The 26,870-nt window shown below is 39.8% G+C and overlaps 3 protein-coding genes across 3 annotated transcripts; 1 reads left to right on the forward strand and 2 right to left on the reverse strand.

Moving 5' to 3' along the window:
- Nucleotides 1-315: 315 nt before the first annotated feature.
- On the reverse strand, nucleotides 316-4,258 carry LOC125227515. Its single transcript, XM_048131850.1, has 2 exons — nucleotides 3,092-4,258; nucleotides 316-670 (listed from the first exon to the last, which is right to left on the reverse strand). Exons 1-2 carry the CDS (start codon nucleotides 4,179-4,181, stop codon nucleotides 369-371), a joined length of 1,392 nt encoding a protein of 463 aa, XP_047987807.1. The 5' UTR covers nucleotides 4,182-4,258; the 3' UTR covers nucleotides 316-368.
- Nucleotides 4,244-4,957, reverse strand: LOC125227408. The gene has a single exon (XM_048131723.1). It carries the CDS (start codon nucleotides 4,955-4,957, stop codon nucleotides 4,244-4,246), a length of 714 nt encoding a protein of 237 aa, XP_047987680.1.
- Nucleotides 4,958-5,431: 474 nt separating this feature from the next.
- On the forward strand, nucleotides 5,432-19,821 carry LOC125227409. Its single transcript, XM_048131724.1, has 2 exons — nucleotides 5,432-6,697; nucleotides 19,810-19,821. Exons 1-2 carry the CDS (start codon nucleotides 5,432-5,434, stop codon nucleotides 19,819-19,821), a joined length of 1,278 nt encoding a protein of 425 aa, XP_047987681.1.
- Nucleotides 19,822-26,870: the final 7,049 nt, after the last annotated feature.

Raw genomic sequence — 26,870 nt, forward strand, 5'->3', positions numbered from 1 at the left:
ATATACAACCAGTGGAATGGACACTCTAATTAAGACGATACAGGAGGGGTCAATTCTCCATACAAACAAACGCTCTCGACTATTTCCTTCCTGCACGGGAAGCATAGTCGCGCGATAGACGATAAAATAGCAGGCTGTCCCTATCGCACTATTTGTAAGTGCGATAGGGACGGCCTGATATTTTATCGTCTATCGCGCGACCATGCTTCCCGTGCTGGTTTTTGAAGATAGAGCAATGATTTTTTCAACATAGATTAAGTAATTAATTGAAATACGGTTGTACTCACGTTATTATATCGCTATTGCTGCGACATGTTTCGGGCCAATTCGGAGGCCCCTCTTCAGGCGTATAGGAGTTCACGCGACGGCTAGACTCCGCAAACTGAACGCGCCGCTCGCCGCTCCGCCCGCTGCGCGCGCGCTGATAGGACGGGGGAGGGGGGCGCAGAGCAGTCTGCTGCTGTAGTTGTTGTGTAGAGTTCTGGTAGCGCGGCTGTGTCGACCGATGGAGGTAAGCACACTGCACTCACTGTGTCCACACGATTGTCAAAACACATTTTCTGCTTCACATTAGGTATTACCGGTTTCCATGCTGGTGGCAACATCCAGCCTCCGTCCCGATTGAAATTAGGGCGGCGTCCGATTTCAATGGCCTCGAGAACTTTGCGTGGTACAAAACATTTCTCCCGTACCAACAACCTTGCTCTATCGAAGCGTATAAAATGGGACGCGCCGGTATCGTACGCGTGCTCTGCCACTGCGGAATTCCTGGTGTCCATGTTCTTCACGCTTCGTATGTGTTCCGACAACCTCGTGGAGACATTCCTTCCAGTCTCGCCGACATACGCTCTACCACAGTCACAAGGTATCTCGTATACCCCCGGGCTACCCAGTGGGTCCTTATCTTTAGGAGAGCGCAGCACCTGCCTTACCTTTGTGTGGGCGCGGAAAATTGTCCTCATGCTAAACCTACGGCGTAATAGGCGTCCAATGGTATCCGTTACCCCTTTAATGAAAGGCAAGAAAACAGGCGCTCTCTCGACCGTATGTGTTCGCCGTAACGTGCTCGCACTTGCCGCCCGCTGACTCTGTCTCCAACTGTACCCATTCATCTCTAACACCTGCCTTACATGCTGCAGCTCGCCTTGCACGTACTGCGGGTCACAGAGCCGTAGAGCCCTGTTGATGAGAGCGCGTGGCACCGAAGACAAATGCGCAGGGTGATGGTGCGAGTCAGCTTGCAGGTACCTGTCGGTGTGTGTAGCCTTTCTATGCACCTTATGAGTCAAAAGGCCACGTTCGTCCCGCTGCACTAAGACGTCTAGAAAAGGTAGAGCCCCATTACACTCTTTCTCTATCGTGAACGTAATCTTGGGATGCTGCGCGTTCAGGTGGGCAAGTAGCGGGTCTAGATGTCTGCCTGTCACTACGGCAAACACGTCGTCGACATATCGCCACCATAGCCTAGGCTTATGTGGGCAGCTCTCCAACGCTCTCTGCTCAAAATTTTCCATAAAAAGGTTAGCCACCACTGGAGCTATCGGAGAACCCATTGCGACTCCTTCTATCTGCAAGTAGTATTCACCCCGCCACACAAAATATCCACTAGTGAGGCAAAACTCTATCATCTTCATGTACTCGGTGAGAGAGTCGTCGTGTTCGGCCATTCGTTTTATCAACTCTATAGTTTCCGCTACCGGTACATTAGTAAATAAGGAGGTTACATCAAAGCTCACCATTACCTCATCTTCCTGCAACATAACTCCCTCAAGTAATTGCACAAAGTGCGTAGAGTCTCGTACGAAGCTAAACGTATTACCAGTTAGAGGTTGCAGGAGACTCGACAAAAAACGGGACGCCTTGTAGGTGGGTGAGTCTATCTGGCTAACAATGGGTCTCAGGGGCCAGTCATTTTTATGGATCTTGGGCAGCCCATAAATCTTAGGGGTAGTGGGATTCAACTGACGCAACTTCTTAGCCTGGTCTTTCGCAGATAGCGCGCCGATTAAGCCGTTTAACTTCGATGTTACGCGCGCCGTAGGGTTGTAAGACACTTTCTTATACGTGCTTGTATCTCCTACCAGCTGCGTAACCTTCTCCTCGTAGAGCGCCGTGTCCATAACTACAGTAGCATTACCCTTATCCGCCGGCAACACCAGGATGTCTTCATTTTCCCGTAGTGCCGAGAGCGCTAGTCTCTCTTGTTTGCTGATGTTGGGCTTAGGTAACTTACTCCGGCGCAACAGCGAGGATACATCCTGTCGAAGGCATTCCGCTTCCCTATGCGGCACTCTATTGCGCACAATGGCGTCCTCTACATTCGCAACGATTGTCTCTACTGGGAGAGACGATGGGGTCAGAGCGAAATTGAGACCTTTCGACAACACACTACGCATGTCAATCGTCAATTCTTGTTGCGACAGATTGACAACACTCCTGCTTTTTGCAATATCCTCTCCCAATAACTCTCCGGGCTGTGATTTGCTCAGTGTTTTTGTCAGGCGCTCAAACTTATTCCGGTGTGTGTTAATTGTCATCGCTTTGATCTTCTCTGCCCTGTTGAATGTCATTGCGTCAATCTTCACCCATATATCGCTACGTAAACACTGAGATAAGCCGATATGTAAATCGAACAACTCTTTGTTTATCACTGATATTTTACGGCGATAATCCCGGACTACCCTCACTATTAATTTGTAATTCGCCGTTCTAAAGAATGTTTCGTAATCCCGAATGCACTTCACAACTTGAATACGCGCAAATTTTGGCACTACACCATGATCCCGGCACTGTATCACATATTGTAGACCGCATTCGAGTTTGTTACGTTTTATTCTTAACGCCGCGAACCGTTTCACTCGCGTTTGCCATACCTCACCGTAAAGGTTTGCAATTATACACGTTAAACTTCCGTGAGACATATTCAAATAATTAATTGAGATACGGTTGTACTCACGTTATTATATCGCTATTGCTGCGACATGTTTCGGGCCAATTCGGAGGCCCCTCTTCAGGCGTATAGGAGTTCACGCGACGGCTAGACTGAAATTAGGGCGGCGTCCGATTTCAATGGCCTCGAGAACTTTGCGTGGTACAAAACATTTCTCCCGTACCAACAACCTTGCTCTATCGAAGCGTATAAAATGGGACGCGCCGGTATCGTACGCGTGCTCTGCCACTGCGGAATTCCTGGTGTCCATGTTCTTCACGCTTCGTATGTGTTCCGACAACCTCGCGGAGACATTCCTTCCAGTCTCGCCGACATACGCTCTACCACAGTCACAAGGTATCTCGTATACCCCCGGGCTACCCAGTGGGTCCTTATCTTTAGGAGAGCGCAGCACCTGCCTTACCTTTGTGTGGGGGCGGAAAATTGTCCTCATGCTAAACCTACGGCGTAATAGGCGTCCAATGGTATCCGTTACCCCTTTAATGAAAGGCAAGAAAACAGGCGCTCTCTCGACCGTATGTGTTCGCCGTAACGTGCTCGCACTTGCCGCCCGCTGACTCTGTCTCCAACTGTACCCATTCTTCTCTAACACCTGCCTTACATGCTGCAGCTCGCCTTGCACGTACTGCGGGTCACAGAGCCGTAAAGCCCTGTTGATGAGAGCGCGTGGCACCGAAGACAAATGCGCAGGGTGATGGTGCGAGTCAGCTTGCAGGTACCTGTCGGTGTGTGTAGCCTTTCTATGCACCTTATGAGTCAAAAGGCCACGTTCGTCCCGCTGCACTAAGACATCCAGAAAAGGTAGAGCCCCATTACACTCTTTCTCTATAGTGAACGTAATCTTGGGATGCTGCGCGTTCAGGTGGGCAAGTAACGGGTCTAGATCTCTGCCTGTCACTACGGCAAACACGTCGTCGACATATCGCCACCATAGCCTAGGCTTATGTGGGCAGCTCTCCAACGCTCTCTGCTCAAAACTTTCCATAAAAAGGTTAGCCACCACTGGAGCTATCGGAGAACCCATTGCGACTCCTTCTATCTGCAAGTAGTATTCACCCCGCCACACAAAATATCCACTAGTGAGGCAAAACTCTATCATCTTCATGTACTCGGTGAGAGAGTCGTCGTGTTCGGCCATTCGTTTTATCAACTCTATAGTTTCCGCTACCGGTACATTAGTAAATAAGGAGGTTACATCAAAGCTCACCATTACCTCATCTTCCTGCAACATAACTCCCTCAAGTAATTGCACAAAGTGCGTAGAGTCTCGTACGAAGCTAAACGTATTACCAGTTAGAGGTTGCAGGAGACTCGACAAAAACGGGACGCCTTGTAGGTGGGTGAGTCTATCTGGCTAACAATGGGTCTCAGGGGCCAGTCATTTTTATGGATCTTGGGCAGCCCATAAATCTTAGGGGTAGTGGGATTCAACTGACGCAACTTCTTAGCCTGGTCTTTCGCAGATAGCGCGCCGATTAAGCCGTTTAACTTCGATGTTACGCGCGCCGTAGGGTTGTAAGACACTTTCTTATACGTGCTTGTATCTCCTACCAGCTGCGTAACCTTCTCCTCGTAGAGCGCCGTGTCCACAACTACAGTAGCATTACCCTTATCCGCCGGCAACACCAGGATGTCTTCATTTTCCCGTAGTGCCGAGAGCGCTAGTCTCTCTTGTTTGCTGATGTTGGGCTTAGGTAACTTACTCCGGCGCAACAGCGAGGATACATCCTGTCGAAGGCATTCCGCTTCCCTGTGCGGCACTCTATTGCGCACAATGGCGTCCTCTACATTCGCAACGATTGTCTCTACTGGGAGAGACGATGGGGTCAGAGCGAAATTGAGACCTTTCGACAACACACTACGCATGTCAATCGTCAATTCTTGTTGCGACAGATTAACAACACTCCTGCTTTTTGCAATATCCTCTCCCAATAACTCTCCGGGCTGTGATTTGCTCAGTGTTCTTGTCAGGCGCTCAAACTTATTCCGGTGTGTGTTAATTGTCATCGCTTTGATCTTCTATGCCCTGTTGAATGTCATTGCGTCAATCTTCACCCATATATCGCTACGTAAACACTGAGATAAGCCGATATGTAAATCGAACAACTCTTTGTTTATCACTGATATTTTACGGCGATAATCCCGGACTACCCTCACTATTAATTTGTAATTCGCCGTTCTAAAGAATGTTTCGTAATCCCGAATGCACTTCACAACTTGAATACGCGCAAATTTTGGCACTACACCATGATCCCGGCACTGTATCACATATTGTAGACCGCATTCGAGTTTGTTACGTTTTATTCTTAACGCCGCGAACCGTTTCACTCGCGTTTGCCATACCTCACCGTAAAGGTTTGCAATAAGTTTGAGCGCCTGACAAGAACACTGAGCAAATCACAGCCCGGAGAGTTATTGGGAGAGGATATTGCAAAAAGCAGGAGTGTTGTTAATCTGTCGCAACAAGAATTGACGATTGACATGCGTAGTGTGTTGTCGAAAGGTCTCAATTTCGCTCTGACCCCATCGTCTCTCCCAGTAGAGACAATCGTTGCGAATGTAGAGGACGCCATTGTGCGCAATAGAGTGCCGCACAGGGAAGCGGAATGCCTTCGACAGGATGTATCCTCGCTGTTGCGCCGGAGTAAGTTACCTAAGCCCAACATCAGCAAACAAGAGAGACTAGCGCTCTCGGCACTACGGGAAAATGAAGACATCCTGGTGTTGCCGGCGGATAAGGGTAATGCTACTGTAGTTGTGGACACGGCGCTCTACGAGGAGAAGGTTACGCAGCTGGTAGGAGATACAAGCACGTATAAGAAAGTGTCTTACAACCCTACGGCGCGCGTAACATCGAAGTTAAACGGCTTAATCGGCGCGCTATCTGCGAAAGACCAGGCTAAGAAGTTGCGTCAGTTGAATCCCACTACCCCTAAGATTTATGGGCTGCCCAAGATCCATAAAAATGACTGGCCCCTGAGACCCATTGTTAGCCAGATAGACTCACCCACCTACAAGGCGTCCCGTTTTTTGTCGAGTCTCCTGCAACCTCTAACTGGTAATACGTTTAGCTTCGTACGAGACTCTACGCACTTTGTGCAATTACTTGAGGGAGTTATGTTGCAGGAAGATGAGGTAATGGTGAGCTTTGATGTAACCTCCTTATTTACTAATGTACCGGTAGCGGAAACTATAGAGTTGATAAAACGAATGGCCGAACACGACGACTCTCTCACCGAGTACATGAAGATGATAGAGTTTTGCCTCACTAGTGGATATTTTGTGTGGCGGGGTGAATACTACTTGCAGATAGAAGGAGTCGCAATGGGTTCTCCGATAGCTCCAGTGGTGGCTAACCTTTTTATGGAAAGTTTTGAGCAGAGAGCGTTGGAGAGCTGCCCACATAAGCCTAGGCTATGGTGGCGATATGTCGACGACGTGTTTGCCGTAGTGACAGGCAGAGATCTAGACCCGTTACTTGCCCACCTGAACGCGCAGCATCCCAAGATTACGTTCACTATAGAGAAAGAGTGTAATGGGGCTCTACCTTTTCTGGATGTCTTAGTGCAGCGGGACGAACGTGGCCTTTTGACTCATAAGGTGCATAGAAAGGCTACACACACCGACAGGTACCTGCAAGCTGACTCGCACCATCACCCTGCGCATTTGTCTTCGGTGCCACGCGCTCTCATCAACAGGGCTTTACGGCTCTGTGACCCGCAGTACGTGCAAGGCGAGCTGCAGCATGTAAGGCAGGTGTTAGAGAAGAATGGGTACAGTTGGAGACAGAGTCAGCGGGCGGCAAGTGCGAGCACGTTACGGCGAACACATACGGTCGAGAGAGCGCCTGTTTTCTTGCCTTTCATTAAAGGGGTAACGGATACCATTGGACGCCTATTACGCCGTAGGTTTAGCATGAGGACAATTTTCCGCCCCCACACAAAGGTAAGGCAGGTGCTGCGCTCTCCTAAAGATAAGGACCCACTGGGTAGCCCGGGGGTATACGAGATACCTTGTGACTGTGGTAGAGCGTATGTCGGCGAGACTGGAAGGAATGTCTCCGCGAGGTTGTCGGAACACATACGAAGCGTGAAGAGCGATATTAAGTATTATTATTTTTATCTGTGTCGGACCGTTTTGATTTTTTGATATTTTTATTTTTAAAGACGCTAGAGCCAACAAAAATTTCCAAAAACAGCATTTTTCATTATGGCGCAAAAAAAGGTGTGATACTGAAGATTGGTAACAATTAGCCAAAAAACCGGCCAAGAGCGTGTCGGGCCACGCTCAGTGTAGGATTCAGTAGTTTTCCGTATTTTTCTCAAAAACTACTGAACCTATCAAGTTCAAAACAATTTTCCTAGAAAGTCTTTATAAAGTTCTATTTTTTTTTGTGATACATACATACATACAATTTTTTCATATTTTTGAAACATATGGTTCAATTTAAAAAGTTAGATTTTTGAAACATATGGTTCAAAAGTTAGAGAGGGGGGGGGACATACTTTTTTTCCTTTAGGAGCGATTATTTCCGAAAATATTAATATTATCAAAAAACGATTTTAGAAACCCTTATTAATTTTTAAATACCTATCCAACAATATATCACATGTTGGGGATGGAATGAAAAAAAAAAACAGTCCCCACTTTACATGTAGGGGGAGTACCCTAACAAAAGATTTTTTCCACTTTTTATTTTACCACTTTGTCGGCGTGATTGATATACATACATATTGGTACCAAATTTTAGCTTTCTAGTGCCAACGGTTACTGAGATTATCCGCGGACGGACGGACGGACAGACAGACATGGCGAAACTATAAGGGTTCCTAGTTGACTACGGAACCCTAAAAACGAAACAGTCTGACACATACTAAGTATTTCATTGTTATTCAGATTCTCAAATTTCATTCTGATTGATGAAGTTTTGAAGGAGGAAATAGTCGGGGGCGGAACTTCGATTTTAAAGATTTTTTCGCAATATCTTTTAACTGACTTGTTTTTAGATAAATCTAGTTAATAACACTAGTATATTTAAGTAAAATTCCCAAAATGAAACGAGCCCCCCTTTCCATTTTAGCATTTTCGCTCCTGTATCGTCTTAATAAGGCAAACATGGAAAAATGGATCAGCTGCATTTGCCCCTCACTCCAAATTGTCCCGCTGTACCTTACTTAGAATAGTCCGGCCATTACGCATCTAACTAAACTAATATATGGAAATTCGCGCCATCTATCCACAGAACTAAATAAATATTTAACACAACTACCAACTAATCCCACTCAAAGGGTGAAGTTCCGACTACCAGTTAACCTAGTTCCAGAACATTGTACAAAAGGTCGTAACGTACACGGGACTTATCGTCCCCCGCCTGCTAAACGACCACATCTCAATTTTTTTGTTATTTGGGCATATTTTTATTTTGTTGTCGATTTCACTTTTTTTTTATTTTCTACTGATTCTGAGTAGCTCATTTCGATTCTAATAGGAGACAAAAATGTCCCAAAATGTTCATAAAATGTTTCCTTTCATCTGAGTTACCTACGATCAAACAAGTTCTAATTTTTTCAAATTCGGGTTAGAAACATTCAAACTACGACATTAATTAAAAAACCTTTTTAGAAGATGCATATGGCCGAATTTTCAAAAAAATGTTAACTTCTTTCCGGCAATACAGCCACAAATCCAAATATCCTCCATTTTAATAATTGACAACGTTTCAAAATTTTCAATGTCCCTAAATCGAAAACCATTTCGAGATATGCTTGTAGATCACATAAATATATTTTTTTTTTTTTTTCCGTATTTTTAGCATAAAAAATCAAAAAAATAGTTTAAAGGGGAAGTGACGTCAAATAGCTGATTTAGAGCTGCCACAATAACAAAAAAATCTTCCAGTTGGGATGTCACTTGAGTTTGACAGTGACACTTATCACAGTTCGTAGCAAAGATATTAAAAATTTCATGGCTTAGTCTATGGTTCGTATGTCATTCACTATTGGTTGACAGTGACACTTGACAGTCAGACATACCGGACTGTTTAAGCTGACTATTAAAACTTTTTTTAGAAATGATTTTGTCGTTTTCTTAGGTGTATTAAACAACACATGTGACGTCATAAAGCTGTGTCTTGACGTTTGTAACTTACGCTATTTCTGCTCGAAGTAGTAATAAGAAGGGATTTTCTTATTAAAATAGCAGTTTTTGGAAAAATAAAAAAATACGTGTATCTGTATTGAGTTCTTTCAAACCAAACAATAAAAAGTAGTACTCAAAAATATGAAATGTTGTCAATTATGATAATTATTTTTTATTTGTGGCCATATTACACGGACTTTTGAGATTTTTTTTTACTCATATTACAATTATCATATACAAACATTTCCTTTATTAATGAAATGTCATCATGTGAAACTAGTTTGAAACAGCATATTATTTTGAGGAAAAAATCAAGCTAGCATGATTAACCCAATTAGAGCATTACTGACATGCAAACATGTGTCAAAACTTTGACAGTTTTGACATACGATTTCTCGAAAAAATGTATATTTGAGATGTGACCGTTTAACAGGCATATGACGTTATAGGCGCTTACGCCCTTTAGGAAGGTGTTAGTTCGTATCTAGAACGACTTGGTTGCCTTTGAAGGAAGTTAGTACGTTTGGTATATTTAACTGCTGGAATATTGGCCGATGGATTAGAATTCGTGAAATTGAATTGATGCACACTTTGATGTGGTGGGAGAATGTGGATGGGGCTTTATTGCTTGTGCGAATGGCGCTAGCTAACGTCAGAGTCGCTTACGGCCCAGCCACGACATTGGTCTAAGCGCGACAGCGGTGAGCGGCAGCCATACGTGCAAATGAAAAGTCCCATCGCTGTGTCTCGCTCCAATGTTTGGCCGCCGCTCACCGCTGTCGCGCTTAGACCAATGTCGTGGCTGAGCCGTTAGTGTAAATGAGTCCGTTTTCTCATCATCCGATCTGATATCCGTGCAGCGTGGCAGCGCGTGCGGCGTGCATGTCAAAAAACTGAAGCTCATATACAAGTGTCCTTGAGTCCATAGATTGTATGCACGCTCGCCCGCCCCGTCGCACCAAGCGCGGATCCAGCTTCGTGCCCAGGGTTGGGGGGGGGTCACGTGGTCAATACCCAGGCCCCAGGGGGGTCACGTGGTCTATTTGTATGGGCAACCTAGGCTTCAGGTGCTGGATCCACGCATGCATCGCACGCCCCGCGCTTAAGCGTCTACTCAAGCCTTACACTTAGTCTAAAGCCTGAGTGGACGCTCTTAGCGGAGCGTTTCGTGGAGCGTGCAGCGGGCGTAGTATTAGCTTCGATTGTTCGCCATGTATCACCCTAAACGCAGCGTTGACTCAGGACGGTGTCTCAGTATGAGCTTCGATTTTCTCAAGGAATCATTTGGAAAGCATATTAACTCTTTATTTACTGACATATTTACATAATTATAAAGAAACTAAGACAAACTTAAAAGCTAGCTAATGTCTAAAATCATAGAGGTAGTACCAAGGACATCTAATCACTAGAATCGAATGGAAATGTTGATACGTTGTGCATTTGAAGTCAAGCTCTTTGGTTTCACCTCAAAGACGCTTCAAGTCGCATATCAGTGAAAAAATTCGCACTGGGACCCCATGGAGGTTTTGCGCCAAAACAAACAAACTGATTTAAACATTGAATTTACTTTAATAAATACTTTATGCGTTTTGAAAAATCATTAGGTATTTTGCTAGTCTCCACTAGTTTCAATGATAATTAAAGTTTTTTGACGAACCAACGCCGAAGTAAAACAATTGCAACCGAAAGTCAAATTTTGGACATAATTGAAAAACTTTTAGATCGTTCAAATACACTAAAACACAAATAAAAGTTCCATATCTCGTGAAATTTAGAATAATTCTAAATTTCACGATTATTGCAGCTCAAAATTGCAAAAATTGTGAAGACATTTTATAGCAATTTTTATGCAGCATAATTGAATAAAAAGCTGGCAGAGTGGAAAATACGCTTAGCCCGAAGTTTTTGTCTTTGGACTATCTGGAAAGATTAAGTATTTTGTAGGGGCTAATAGGTTTGAGAAGCCAGACAATTTTGCCTAAATTGAAGGAAAACTTAGGTAAGATCAGCTTACAGTGTATTGCACTTTGAACACTCCCCCTGTGCAAAACTGCACAAACTTTTTATATTATTTTACCTTTTTATAGTTTATTGTCTATGATTTTTTATATTCCTTTTGTCTATTTTTATTGATTGACTTCATTAAATTTTGTTTTCTCATCGATACCAGTGCGTATTATTTAATTTCTTTAAAAACCCCTGTGAGCTATTGACCACAGTCCATTGACACTTGACACTGACGATTCTGTGCCTGTTTCTGTGTTGATAAGTTACATTGTGGAAAGGAAGGAACTTCCGGTTCGAGCGCCATCTTAGCGGTCTCGTGTCGAGAATAATTTCATTTTCTTTTGCTCATTAATGTTGTTTAAAGTGTAATATCGATAGCGTATTATGCAGTATTAGTTCGTTTGTCCCTTTCCGACGTCTAGATGTGATAAACTACTTAGAGAATAAGGGGGATGAGTGAGAAGCTGATGAAGAATTAATCTCGAAACGCGTTTAGCCTCTTTTTTGTCGTCAGCGGCCGGTAGTCCACGTGCTCTTGTAAAATCTAGCTTTCAATTTACAAAGTGCTAACTCACCGTACACTGTCGTACTTACCGTACCAAAATCACTAATTAATATTAGCTCATATCACCTTGACACTGGTGAAATAGTCCCAATAATGGACTGAAGCCATTTAATTAAAAAAAGTTGCCTTGTTAAATAGCAATGTACGGCGAAGTGACGCTGTTGGGAGTGACGGCCGACAAGAGTCACTTTTTTTTTTTTTTTATTTTAGGTTCCAGTCATCTGAACCCTTATATTTAAAAAAGCCATGTCTGTCTGTCCGTTTCCGTCCGTTCCGTCCGCCAAAATGGCAAAAACGGAACCGTCCGTCCGTCCGTTCGTCATGTCCGTCTGTCCGTCGTCCGTCCGTCCGTCCGTCCGTCCGTCCGTCCGTCCGTCCGTCCGTCCGTTACTCGGATAATCTCAGTAACCGTTAGCACTAGAAAGCTGAAATTTGGTACCAATATGTATATCAATCACGCCAAAAAGTGCAAAAATAAAAATGGAAAAAAATGTTTTATTGGGGCCCCCCCTACATGTAAAGTGGGGCTGATATTTTTTTTTTCATTCCAACCCCAACGTGTGATATATTGTTGGATAGGTATTAAAAAATGAATAAGGGTTTACTAAGACCGTTTTTTGATAATATTAATATTTTCGTAAATAATCGCTCCTAAAAGAAAAAAAGTGTCCCCCCCCTCTAACTTTTGAACCATATGTTTATAAAATATCTAAAAAAATTCACAAAAGTAGAACTTTATAAATACTTTCTAGGAAAATTGTTTTGAACTTGATAGGTTTAGTAGTTTTTGAGAAAAATACGGAAAACTACGGAACCCTACACTGAGCGTGGCCCGACACGCTCTTGGCCAGTTTTTTTATAAATAGGCCACTGGTGCACCTTTTCATTTAAAAAAGTTACTTTTCGTTTTCATTTTTTTTTTTACAAACCACACATAATGAGGCTTACATAAACCTTTTCATTACGTCACTTTATGTTATTAATTTTACACTAGTGGTATAAAGTAAAATGTTTACCTACTTTCGAAGAAGATTATTTTGATTCCTGCTTAATCCATTATTAAAATTTATAGCGCATAATAAGTATAAAGCTAACAGTTATATAACCAAGAAGTTACTCAAGTTATTGACTTGAACTGTTTCTCTTCGCGTCGCTTTCAAATCTCAAAAGGACTTAAGAGCTTTTAGGACAAGGGAACATAATTCGTATTTCCTCTAAAACCTATCTTAGGACCATAGACTAAATATACCTAGACTGCCAATCCCCTTGACAAGCACTTGATCCGAGGCAACTCTTAGCAGTCATCTAGCGGTGAGTAGAATGAAGGCAGCGATGGATAAATAGTGCTGTTTTCAACAATTTACAGCAATATTACTAGCGGAAGAAGTTACAGATTTTGTTAATCCAATTGGAATATTCATGGAAAATTGTTGAACATTCGATTTTCGTTTTGTGTTGAGTAGTGATATTGATAATTCTGCTACCACCGCTAGATGGCGACTATGAGTTAAGCCTGATCAATCAAATTGTACTTTTGTACATACGTAATTCGTACGCAACATTGGAAAGCGGATGAAAATGAACGAGAATGAATCTTTCTCATCCGCTTACATAATGTAGAATTAGAATTAGAATTATTTATTGCATAACTATCACATTACAAGCATTGGATGGAGTGGAACATATAGGTATACATGTGACACCCTGTAAGGGCACAGCAATATAGAGGGCTACAAGTAGGTAATTACTTAGATTTAAATATGATTATATACATTATTTTACACATTTCGTTATATTAACATACATTCAATAATTATCATTCGGTCTTACTATTACATTATTTCCTTACAAAAATAAAGCACTATAATATTTTCACTTACTGACTAAAATATTCGTTCACATTATAGAAACACTCGTTAACTAAAAACTGTTTCAGATGTTTTTTAAATTGATTAATGTTTTGCAGTTCTTTAATAGAGTTCGGGAGGTGATTGTAGATTTTTATAGCCATAAAATGTGGGCTACTTGTGACAAGTTTTAGTTTAGAAAAAGGCAATTTTAGTTGGTTAACATTACGGTTATTTCTTTTAATTTGGGTTGTATCTTGGTATGAGTACAAATCTAGGTGTTTCCTAACGAATTTACATGATTCGAATATATACAATGTACCTACACTTATAGACGCGATAACCCAATGTGTTTTGGCCTCCAACACAAGAGCACGCCATTTTACTCGGTCTTGCACCAGTTTTCGCCGACGCCGAGCTTACCTCCACTCTATCCGCATCCATTTCATTCGGCCTTCCCAAGTCCCTTTTGACTGCCCGCATGACTGTGTATGTACACGGCATTTGTTAGAAGAGTTATTACTGGTCTTACACGGTGGTCTAGGTTATATTAATCTATGCTTAGGACCTAGGAATTATGTCCGCGCTCGAACTCCTCAGGGTCTTGGCTGGCTTTCGACAATATCTCCTTGGCTTTTGTGTTAGTTCGGTTAAGTTTGATTGCTCAGGCAAAAAGCCACAAACAGTTTCGTCAATTGAAGTTTTGGTGTATTGACTTGTACTCTAGATACTACAATAAGTTGAGGAAATTATAATTGTATGACAATTGGATAATCTAAACTTAAGGTTGAGATCCTTAATAATATCATCTTATATAATAGCCTCCTATTTATACTCATAAATAGGTATAGTTAGCATCATCAAACGTAGCAAATAATGATTCAGAAGTCACTACCGTTCAATATGTAACCGCTAAATAAAAAAAAAATGTTGTATACTTACATAGAAAAAAAAATTAATGTTGACATTCCTGATCGCGATATGTACAGATTTATCTATATCTACAAAAGTTATTCTGAAAGTCAGTTACTTTTGGAGCGAGAATTTTCTAAAATATATTTGATCAAGATACAAATGGACGCTAACTTTAAAAAGGGATAGTACCTGATTTTGAATTAGGAAATTACGAGGCATAAAGACAATCAGAAGAACATAGATAACTTGCTTCCATACAGCGTAGGTACACATGATTTCATGTAGACAAGTCCAAGTCATTTGGGGTTGGACACCATGTAGTTACTTCTCTTCCACACCTCTCTTTCGCCCATCATCTCATCATTCACTTGTTTCGGTTTTATAATTATCATCTTTCACACAGTCCATCCACCTAATCCTCGGTTTTCCTCTCCCATTCCTTCGACATTCATTTGTAATACCTTTCTCGTCACATGACTTGATTCATCCCTTCGTATCACATGTCCATACCATTCTAGTCGATTCGCTAGGTAATTTATGTAAGTACGTGATAGATTTTGCAACATTTCCGTAACATCAGCACCAAAATTGGCTATAAGGAGACCACTTGAACAGCAAGTGTATGTCCTCCAAATATATCAATGTCACAGCATTAGGCAGATCCCACAAGACGGCATTCGGAAATCAAGCGGGCGCTGTTCTCATCGCTCAAAAGGTCACTTTCTGGTGTTCAGAGTCTTCAGACATACTTACCTAACATTTAGGGTCGCTTGAACGAAACCATCTGTTAGCGAATTTAGCTCGCTATTTTTTTTTGTGGGAATACTAAATAAACTTTTGCTGCGTGACGTTGATGGTGTTAACTGTGATTGTTGCAACGGGCCTAAATGGAAACATGCTGTTCTATAAAAATATTACCTTAGCCACGTATTTTATGTGTATAATTTTACCGTCAAAACATCGAGTTTCTAATGAATCAGGGCTCGTGTATTTTTAATCCGGTAATCAAATGGATTTGATTTCCGTTGCACCCAAATTAATTCGTCTTCCGTTTTGTAGAGCGAAATTAAGTGATTATGTTGAAAATAATACCAGTAAGATTAACTTACGATGAGAATAACCGGTATCACATCATTCCACATCCACCATCCATCAAATTTCGATTCCTCTTCTTACCGGCAGAGGCAAACATTATTAACAGCCGGCCTAGCCAAAATCACCAGCTCAGTCGTGCTAATACGGAAGAGTGATAGAGATAACTAGCTGAAATACCGGTTCCGAGCAGGTTCAACCGTATACCGGTTTTAAACACCAATGCTCTGCAAGCGCCACCGGTTACCCGTCACTGTCCTGATTGGCATGCCGACTGACCCGGGCAAATGAGCTCGCAAATACACCCGCCTTAACCGGTTTAAAAATAAATCGGGGATTTACAGTTAACCGGTTTAGGTGATTATGGTATTAATTTCATTTTTAACCGACTTAAAAAAAAAGGAGGAGGTTCTCAATTCGACTGAATGTTTTTTTTATATTAGCACTTAGCGTCCTAACAGCATGTTTTTATTGAAGTGAAACTTCTAATGCGACTTCCAACTGACAGTGCGTAACACTTAGTCATTGTTACTTTGCGTGGAATGCCGCTCACTCAGCGCGTAACATTCTGTCTCAACGCGACTCACTCATTCCATTCATTCACTTATTCACTCAGTCAGTGACAGAACAGAATGCTCAGAATGGTCTTGAATGGTGGAATGGTTGGTTGTAATGTGTGTGTTCTATATTTTGATCGAGTGCAAAATAAAATAAATTAATAAAATTATTATTAGGTACTAAGACAACTAACATAGTGCTAGTATTTAAGTGTAATTTAATTAACCCTGTATGGATTTTGTGGTCCGAAATAAATGATTTTTATTTTTATTTATTTTTTAAATGAGTTTATGTTTGTTTTTCAATAATTTGAGCAAATAGCAATGTAAAATATTCAAAACAGTAAAAGATGGTCGCAAAAGTAAACGCAAAAACGTGATGGTCACTTGATAAAATGTTTTTAAGGTTACGAACACTTTTTTTCTTTTTGATTGTTCTTTGTGTTTTTTAAACAGCATTTTTTTTACAGTACAGTCAGTACAAATAGCATGAATGATTAAAACATTGAAAACTCGCAAAAATTATCTGCCATTCCAGATAAACCGAAGTTTTTTTAATACCTATAGATCAATTTTAAAACCATAATTATGCATTACGTAAATATTCATTTGTATACTTACTTGCACTTTGCGCAAAAATTATGACTATAATTTGTATCTACAAATTATCGTCATAATTTTTGCGCTACTTTTGAAGCTATCTAATTATTTTTCCCGTAGTACGAGTAGGTTCAACGTTGATTGCACTGAATACTTCGGAGGTGCACAGGTTCGATTCCCCGCAAAAGCCTTTAAAGCACGCCGCATCAAACCCTTTGGGCCGAATCTCAAATATTTTATCTAGTAAAAGCTGCGACCACAGGTAACTACACAAACACTGCTACATGGCACAGTAAACATTGTCAAACAGTAAGGAACTGGCATATAGGACTAAACCGCATACTACCTATTTGACCTGACGATTCGAGAATTCCATGATTACATACTGACTCTCATTCCCATGAGTTTCAGTTTTAAAAGTATGAGAGAACATTTCGCACCTTTATTGTCGCTATTGAGTAGTGTCAGTTTCATTCTAAAGGTGTGATTTATTAAACATTTTTGCTGAGAATTGCCAATAAAGAACTTTCTATCTAACTACCAGACAAAGTTCGCTAGATTCATGTTTAGTAACAAAAAAAGAAGGGACTAAGTATTTTAATATTTCTATATATTATCATCACAGGCCTATCAGTCTATTGCAGATGATTTACACATTGCTGCTTCGACAACGGGTTTGGTAACTGTGGAGGCCGACTCGCGAGCGGCACGACCTGCTACATTTTTGGCAGAGAAAACTCATGCCATCTGAGGTTCCAGTCTCGGTTTGCTTCTGCGACACCTTTTACTATCTAAAGCATTAAACCAGGCTTCATCGCATAGTTTTCTCATCTCCACAACACGCTTCGCCACTGACCTCCTTCTCAGCTAACGTTTCCCAGGCTTGATGGTCGATTTGAAATGCAGACATATCTCGCTTTCTATATAAACTAATAGTATTTCTGTCACCTCTGGGGCAGGAGCACCTGGATGCCAGCGCAGGCTCTTGGACTCGATCTAAAAGTCTGCTCTACGAATCGTCGATTTCGATCGTCCTATATTTTGTGCAACTTGATTAATCTCACATTAAATATTAAGTAGCTACTGCCACCCCTAACTATCTATCACGCGATTTACTTGACATTTTAATTCAACAGCTTAAAGTTAAATTTTCTTACCGTCACTAACTGTGCACCGTGACCCATGTTTGCCAAAAGAGATTGGCTTCAACATACACTGGAACTTATCCAGGCGAAATTGTTTAGATGAAATGTACGCTCAGCACGCTTTACTTTACCTCTCACGTTCTATGGCATTTCCTCCAAGCTATAGTTTAGAACATCATCATCAACTGAAATAAAATGTAATACTTATACTAAGAAATATACTAAATGGTGCAGGCCGGGGTTCAGGTAGACCGTCAAAAATCCCCTTTTTGCGATGGCGGGATGACTTTAAACGCATTCTATGACACGCAAATGACAGGGTTGACTGGAATATATAGGCCTCCCCTATATATTCTTTGGCCAGCAGAGGGACACTACATCAGGCTAGAAAAAATACTAGGAATAAAATACCATGGTTTCCAGTTACCCACGGCTGGTTTGAACCATCGGCCATTGGATTTGACTGCAGGTCATGGCGACCCAGCTCGAATTTTCCCAAGTATATTAAAGTATGGTTTGTGGCGCCTTCTGTTATTTCATCATCATATGACATATGCCAAGAGATGTCTACTGCTGGACAAAGGTCTTTTCCAAAGATATAACACCACGTCGGGTCCTATGTTATCGACTTCCAGCACTGGAGGTCGCCGTACTAGTTGGACATTACCCTGAACAAATAGACCATTCTTTTAGTGCAGATTTTTTTGGTAGGAAAACTTAAGCATTTCATCATTCATCCTCCTTGCGTTATCCCGGCATTTGCCACGGCTCATGGGAGCCTGGGGTCCGCTTTGACAACTTTTGGCGTAGGCACTAGTTTTACGAAAGCGACTGCCATCTGACCTTCCAACCGGAGGGTTCTTATTGGGATTAGTCCGGTTTCCTCACGATGTTTTCCTTCACCGAAAAGCGACTGGCAAATATCAAATGACATTTCGCACATAAGTTCCGAAAAACTCATTGGTACGAGCCGGGGTTCGAACCCACGACCTCCGGATCGAAAGTCGCACGCATCGGTAGGAAAACTTAAGCATATAATTGAAAAACAGAAAATGGTCATGTTCATAAGCTACTTTGCTTTCCACCCAAGCAGCGATTGTCGGTTCGTCTTTCGAGAGTCTTGCCCTGCGTTTGTCCGCACTCAATCGTCAGTCGAAAACTTCGAGAGATAATAAATAAAAATAACACAGGTTCGAAAATGAAAATTAATTTCGCAAATCTAATATGTACATAATTTGAGGTATTAAATATAATATAATTCTCGAAAAACGAAACACAATGCCGAATGTACCCAAAATATTATCATGTATGTAAATAATTAAACAATTTAAACTAACGTAACAAAATATATTTCATTTACGCGCTATATGTTTAATTAAGTTGTAATAAAATAATTTCCCCGGGCGGAATATTAAAATGTACAATTTATTATAGTCACGCGCGCTGATTGGGGGAGATAGGAGACGCGTGGAGGAATCCTAAATGAATTGTGTGGAACATATATGTTTGTTTACTGGTATACAAAATAACTACATTTGAATTTTATCTTTGAGATTAAGTATTTAGTTTGAACGGAAAAAAAAGAATAGCTTGATAAACGTGCACAATTCATCCATATCTACATTTTTACAAGTCCGCTCATCAGCGACATACGCCGTAAGAATGTTGTACTTATCGATATCTCTTTTTACAATCGTTTTTGCAGACGTGTCTTGGATCAGCTTTTTTTTTATTATTATAAATGGGCTTACTCTTGGTCACAGACTAGCCAAAGGCAAAGACGTGGCCTACGATGGAGAGAGCTCGCATAGAAGATGCCTGTTCACTCTTGAAAAAAAAAACTTCATAATTTTTTTTTGCTTCATAAAAATTAGTGTAGTATTTGCAGTCCTACGTAGAAAGTTTGTTTGAAGTAATACATTTTAGTAGGACTGTAAAGTTGATAACATTTTGATAATGGTCATTACTTATTAAAGTTTTTTTTTTATTTCAGATGGACATCTAGATAACTGAAGACTTCATTCGACTTCTAAAAGAATAAGGTATTTATAGTTTAAGTGATTATCGTTAAGAAATAAATGAGTTTGGTACCTAAATGGCGTCTAAATTAAGTAGATAATAAAGCAGAATAACGTAAACAGCACGAAATAAAATTTAACTATCGCTGAATGTAATTATTTTTCCACTTACACAAAGTACCTATTGAATTGAAGGGTTCTATTGTATTACTAAACTGTATTCACTTATTTTGTGCATTAAGTATTAATACCTCAATTAAAAATGCAAATCTAATCTAAATAAAACACGTAGCCGAGTTACATTGTAAACATGGGCACGGCCTCGGGCTGAACGCGCACCCTCCCTAGCATTAATTCAATGGAGCCGACCGTGCTAGCCCCGCGCGGGCGCAGCCGAGCGTGCTGGGCCCCATATGGCTGTTTCGTTTTGGCATTCAAGAGTAAAGTTCTTTTAATAGAGGCCGGGAAAATGAGGATTTCTGGCCAAGTGGGTATATACTTATAGGGACTTATAGGGTATATATATACGGATAGGGATACGAGGCCGGGAATCCGTTTTCACGCCGAGGCATGTATAGTATAGTACTTTTCTCAAACATACAATGAAATAAAAAAAAATGCTCTAAAAGACAATATTTTATAAAAAAAAGTTACTTTGCAGGCCTGGCCTAAAAAATAATATAAAATAATTTACAGTCCTCTCGAGTTGTTGCCCAAAAAGCGATACTTCCCAGCCCATTTTAAGGAACGTAAAGACAATATTTCATTGAATGTTTGAGAAAAGTTCTTTTAGTAGTAAAACACTAATGGAGAATGAATAACTCAACAAATTAAAGTAAAGTTTGAAATGGTTTTTTACCAATGAATCAAACGCTTTTTGCGGGGTCACAATATTTTTACACCACTTACTGATAAATTTCTTGAAAATCTGACCATATTAATGATCCAGTTTCTTTTAATTCAGTTCAAATCTTCACAAAGTTAGCTTTGACAAACTCAGTATAATTTGATATAAGTCTGTGACGAATAGGGAAAGGCACGCCGGGGATCGAACCCGGCATAACGCATGGCTGACCACTGCGGTATGCTAATGCATATCGCTCGATAACATCGGCATGTTATGTTACATGGACAGGATATGCGAAAGATGTTGTATTTGTATATTTTATGTTGTATTTATTGTGAAAGTATATGGCAATTTTGAGTGAGAGATACACCTTTTAAATAAATCCTAGGAAGGTAATGTAACTCGAAATTCCAACTCTTCCAAGTGCGTACTAAACTTTATTGAATATTTTTCGATTTGTTCTTTTACCCTCTTATTCATAATTATTTATGGAGCTTAGGTAAGTTTGATTTCTTCCCCACAAATAAATATTAAAACATAGATCAGTCTTGTAAAGCGTTTTCAAATTTCACCGTTTGACTGTGAATTTCAGTAAAAAAAGTGTTACAATCTTTTCCAAATTTTGTAGGGACAAATAATGTAAACATTATTAAACTTCCTGCTTTACCTTACGGTTGACAGGTAGAGAATGCCTCATGGCATTAAATTCGCCTTTTGTACATTAAGTTTGTCTTTTGTGCAGTAAATTTTAAATAAACTGGATAAGATTACAAACACATTTTTTTTAATAACGTGATACCTAATAATTTAGGCAAAAAACATGTACCGCAATAGTTTGTTTATTACATCTTTCATTTCAAATGAGTTATGTCTATCTTGTTTGTTATTCCTTAGGACGAGATTTCGCAAAGAAATATTGTAGGCTTCAGGATTAATGCCTTAAGTTTTGTTCAGAACTCTGTTCCTTCACATATTGTTATTTTTTAACCGGCATCAAAAAAGGAGGAAATTCTTAATTCGTAGTGTTAGGAAACATGGCCACAGACTAGCCAAGGCGCGAAGACGTGGTCAAAGATGGAGCGAGCTCACCCAGAAGGTGCCTGTTCGCCCTTGATTTGAAGGTTTCTGGGTTATATGAGCTGGGAAATAAAGACGTCGGCAAGGAATTCCACTCCTTGGCAGTGCGTATAAGAAAAGAAGATTAAGCAAAGCACTTCGTGCGAATGTGTGGATTTGTGGAATACCAAGCGAGGGTGGAAACCGGTCGTGCGTTTAAAGGTTCGATGGTTTCTTACTGATTTCTGTGATATATTCCGACTAGGTATAATATGTTGCTTAAGCTGATTAAAACAAAAATCGAGTCGCAGAAGTGTGCCGCCGACTGACAGTTCCTGAGTTGGAAAAATTGAGGTAATAAACAATGACCTGACTTTACTTCAATCTACTTTTAATTACATTTCCAATGCCGTAAATAGTGACAAACTAATAAACGAAACTACAAACTTAGATTTAATTTCATAAATTTAAATAGACTTAGCCACAATTGAGTAACAAATCGAATCGAAACCATGGCGTCAGAACCACAAACAGATCGCGGTCTAAGCGGGCGATTTGCTTAAGACAACAGTATGATGCGTTTCCATTACCACGCGAGATTAAGTTAATATAATATTTTATAAGTAATATGTAATTAGTAGCTGCAGGTAAAAATGGAAGGCTGATTAGTTTGATCAAGTTATGAGAGACACCTCAGACACACTCCATCTAGTGACGAGAGATAAAAAGGTAAAACGGAGTTGTGTGTGACTCAAGCATTTACATAGAAGTCTGTATATTACCGAGGCAATACTACGTTACCGGGTGGTCTTGCTACGTAACACAATGGACACTATTTGCCGTAGCAGTACAAGCTCGCCGTCGGTAGCTAAAATGGGGCTGTGTGGAATTTGACTCAAACCAGGATGACTGGGCAAGGAAGCTGTATGCTGTCGGGTACTCTAACCACCTGACGTGACGTAAAATGTTTTAAACATGTCACAATTGACACTGTTTGCTGTCATAGACCACGGCTTAAATGGAGCTGTGTGAATGACTAAAGCTAGGAAGGTTAGGCAGAAGGTCTACCTAAAAAAAAAAAGTGTTACATGTTGCTTTATGCTCTAAAGACGTGACGTTAGATTATGGAAACACGTCACAATGCATACTGCTTGTTACAGAACCGTGCAGCTGGTAATTCAAAACGGAGCTGTGTGGAATCGGCTATTAGAAGTCTGTATGCTTGCCGGTGCTCTAACCACGTAATGACGTGACGTAAGATTATGGAAACGTGTCACAATGGACACTGTTTACCGTGACTAGAACACGCGGTCGGTAGCTAAAGCGGAGCTGTGTGGAATATGGCTCAGTTTCTGTAGACGAAGGATTAGGATACGAAATACTTGGGCTAGCTTTAGCTTAAGTAGATCTAAAACCTAGTCTATCACTTTTAACAAGATTTCCTTAGGAAAAGCCTGGGTTTGTATATAGAAAAGTAGCGAAGCATTTAGGAGCAGGTAATTATTACTTTTTTGAAATCTAAAATCGAAGTCAAAGATAAATCCTTGGTATAACCTCAAGGGCCTATTTTAGACATTAGCTAGCTTTTTAGTCTTAGTTTCTTATATAATTATGTAAATATATATGTTCATGTAAATAAAGAATATATTACAATAAAAAAAAAGTTTTTACCAGGGTACATAGCCGAATGGCATAAATGCTTAAGAAACGCTCACGAAACGAAACGCTCGTAGATATCTCTCTCTATCGCTCTTGCGTATTGGCGCGACAGAGCCAGGACACCTTTCGCGGCGTTTCGTTTTCGTTTCGCGTCGCAGAAATGCCATTCGGCTACGTCACCAGGTATTCACTAAGCTCCCGCCTTAGGTCGGTAAAATAGATCATTACATATCAGTATGCATGCATGTATTAACACCGTTAAAAATAAATAGTATTTTATATAATCGTGATATAATACAAAGCATTTCAGTCGAGTAGGTACCATGTTTAGGCCACGAAGCTTGCTGAAAGTGGCTTAATTATATCACTAATGTATACAATACGAAAGTGAAAAAAGCATCATTAATTATATCACCGTTGTATGAACATCGTAACCAATTGTTGGTAATAACCGTCTCTGGTTGGTCGATAACGCAATAGATAAAAAAAATGTGTTTCAGATGCAGAAAAAATTGCCAGGTATCGCAAATGAGTATAGAGCTTGTATGAAGTATTTTTGGATTTTTTTCAGTTAACTAAAGTGAAGTATACTGAAATATTACAGTTGACTAAGTGTGAAAGACTATCCAACACTGAAAAGTCAGCACGTATAATTTAGTCTGTGGTGTCCTAATTGACAGATTAAAGTCGACGAGTAGAAAAAATATTTTCCAATGCCTACAGATGATGTTTTTTGCTCGCAAATGGTTCATTCCTTGTCAGGTCGAAACTTCAGAAGACCATCTTTTCTTAAAACGTCGTATGCTACACGTGCGAAGAGGAATTTTGTAATTCGTGTCGACTTAAAACACTCCCTTCAGTCGTGTATTGCCACTCGTTTCGAGCTTTCTCTTTCCGCAAATGTACTATTATTTATTTAGACTCCCAACACTTACTGGATATTCAACAAAATATAACAAGGTGGTAAGTATAATGAATTTTTCTTAATAGTTCAAGACTAACGTTACATTACAACTACACTTAAAGAAACCAATAAACTTTAAAACTAATAACATATACATATAGACTGTCAAAGAACCTTACGATATAATTCCAATTCGTAGTGGTACCGATAAATGTTGACCACATCTTTAGCATTTGGGACAAAACGTCAAATTTTTTTACGAATAATATGTCGTTTACGACGTTTTATTTTAAAGGGCACGACTTGTTCAGGCTGTAGAAGACATAGACTATCTTAACCATAGATACCGCATAAAAAAAATAATTAATAAGAAAGAGTAAAGGGTCATTTCTCAAAATTTTGCCACCCCCACCTGTCAGTACGTTTATGTTAGAACTTTTTTTTAGTATACAATATCTTCATAAATAAATTATCAATACATATTAAAAGACAGTTTTTACATAGAGGCCTGATGCTTTGAAATCGATTTATTTTATATTAATGAAATAAATAATAGTTGTAACTAAGTTTTGTCGTTCACCTTCCGTGTCCCAACGCGGAGTACTCATGTTTCGAGTTGTTAAAGGTACACAAATTATTAACTTTACTTACCTTTATTGCTGTATTTTATTTGCATATATCCTTAACTTTTAAAACTAGACTATCTGATAATAATATTACACTTATGTTCCAAGTTATTTGGCTTTAAAGTTTGTCCACGGCCGTTTTTGTCGTTGACCTGTCGAGACAAACTCGCAAGCACTGTGCGATCCCTACTCCACCTCTGCCGCCCCACCCCGCATGAATCGAGGCCGCCAGTATCGGCCATCACCTGCAAGCAACGGCACTTGCTCACTACGCCTTGATTAGAAAATAGAAAACTTTAATTACCTCGAACGGGAGTTTGTAACGGGTAAGTAGTCGTTATTCTGTCAATCATAATTTGGTTATTGTTTGAGATACTGCATTAACTGTAACATATGTTTCGTATTTTGTTGCTTAATTTTTGGCACCTAAATATTTAGTTCGTTCGGCAAATACTTTTTGAGTTTTGGCGAAATAACTGGCATTTTGTCGGTCACCTGTGCATCGTTCACCTGGCTAAAATAGGCAAGTGAACGACATTTTGGGACAGGGTGACGACAATAATGATAAATTTACCAATCATAATAATACTTTTTTACACCTTCAATATTTGTTTTGTGCGTTAAATGAGAAAAGTATTACTGTTATATCGGTTTAGGCTGCATTTCTCAAAGGATTGTTGCTTTTTTGCGGTGTGTGTCCTTCACCTGTGCGATAAAGCCAGGTGAACGACTCAGTGACAGGAAACCGACACGTCGATCACTTGTCATAAGCCAGATGAACCATTACGAGGGGCGATCAATCGGATCAATAAATAATGATAATGAGTATTAATTAAAACATAATCTAGAATATGAGTATCCTTATATTTTTATAATTAAAAGTAACTCTTCTGTGATTTATTTACTTTTTAAATTTTTTTCATTTATTTTTTGCCCCCTTTAAAAAATGAAATCTTTATTATAGTCTAAATACCATGTTAGTAAGCAAGTGCTTGCTTGAAATGAAGTCACTTCATTATACTTCAGAGTAGCTATTATATTACAATTTTATTTAAAGGTCGGGTATAAAATATTAATGGCCCTTATATTGCCTTCAATATGAGGTATGTCACTTGTAGCTTTAAATACACCAATTAAGCAGCACCCTCGGCAATTTGAGGGTTCGGCCAATTTTTATTTGATTGTTTAAAATTTTGTTATTTTAACTAATCAATTTTTTTATAATAAAAAAAAATTATATTCTTCTTTAATACTAAATATATACATTTAACAAAAAAAAATATTCAAAATCGGTCCAGTAACGACGGAGATATCGAGTAACAAACATAAAAAAATAATAATAATAAAATACTGATGAATTGATAACCCCCTTCCTTGAGATTTGGGTGGCGGTTAAAAACTATTATAATGCTGATGGGCAGGTGAATGACGTCCATATCAGGTGAATGACTACCAAATTACAGGTGATCGACTACGGACGCAGGTTAGCGACGCTTGTCGTTAACTTGTCAAATGTGTCATACAAATTTGTACTAATTTGTCGTTAACCTGCTGCTGTTGTCGATAACCTGTGTATATTTATCCTTTACCTGATCATGATGTCGTTCACCTGAATTTTAATCGATCATAACTTCTAAAATAATTAATTGATATCGGTGCCTTTAACATTTTTGAAATGTTTGAGACGCATTCAAACGATCCCTACAAAAAAAATTTTAAAAATGCGACATTTAAAAAAAAACAAATCTTTCACCTGTCGGTGCCAAAATTTTCAGAAATGGCCAAAGAATCATGTACCTAATAACAACAATTTTGTTATTCTTAATTTTTTTTTGGAATAAGAGATTGCAAAAAAGCAGACTAGAGCAAAATTAGACATTAAATTGCTATTTATAGTAATGTAACGCTATGGATCCTGTGCGCGCGGTTATAATTCGTATTGTT

Source organism: Leguminivora glycinivorella, chromosome 6 (assembly GCF_023078275.1).
Source record: "Leguminivora glycinivorella isolate SPB_JAAS2020 chromosome 6, LegGlyc_1.1, whole genome shotgun sequence".
In the NCBI taxonomy this organism is placed as follows: domain Eukaryota; kingdom Metazoa; phylum Arthropoda; class Insecta; order Lepidoptera; family Tortricidae; genus Leguminivora; species Leguminivora glycinivorella.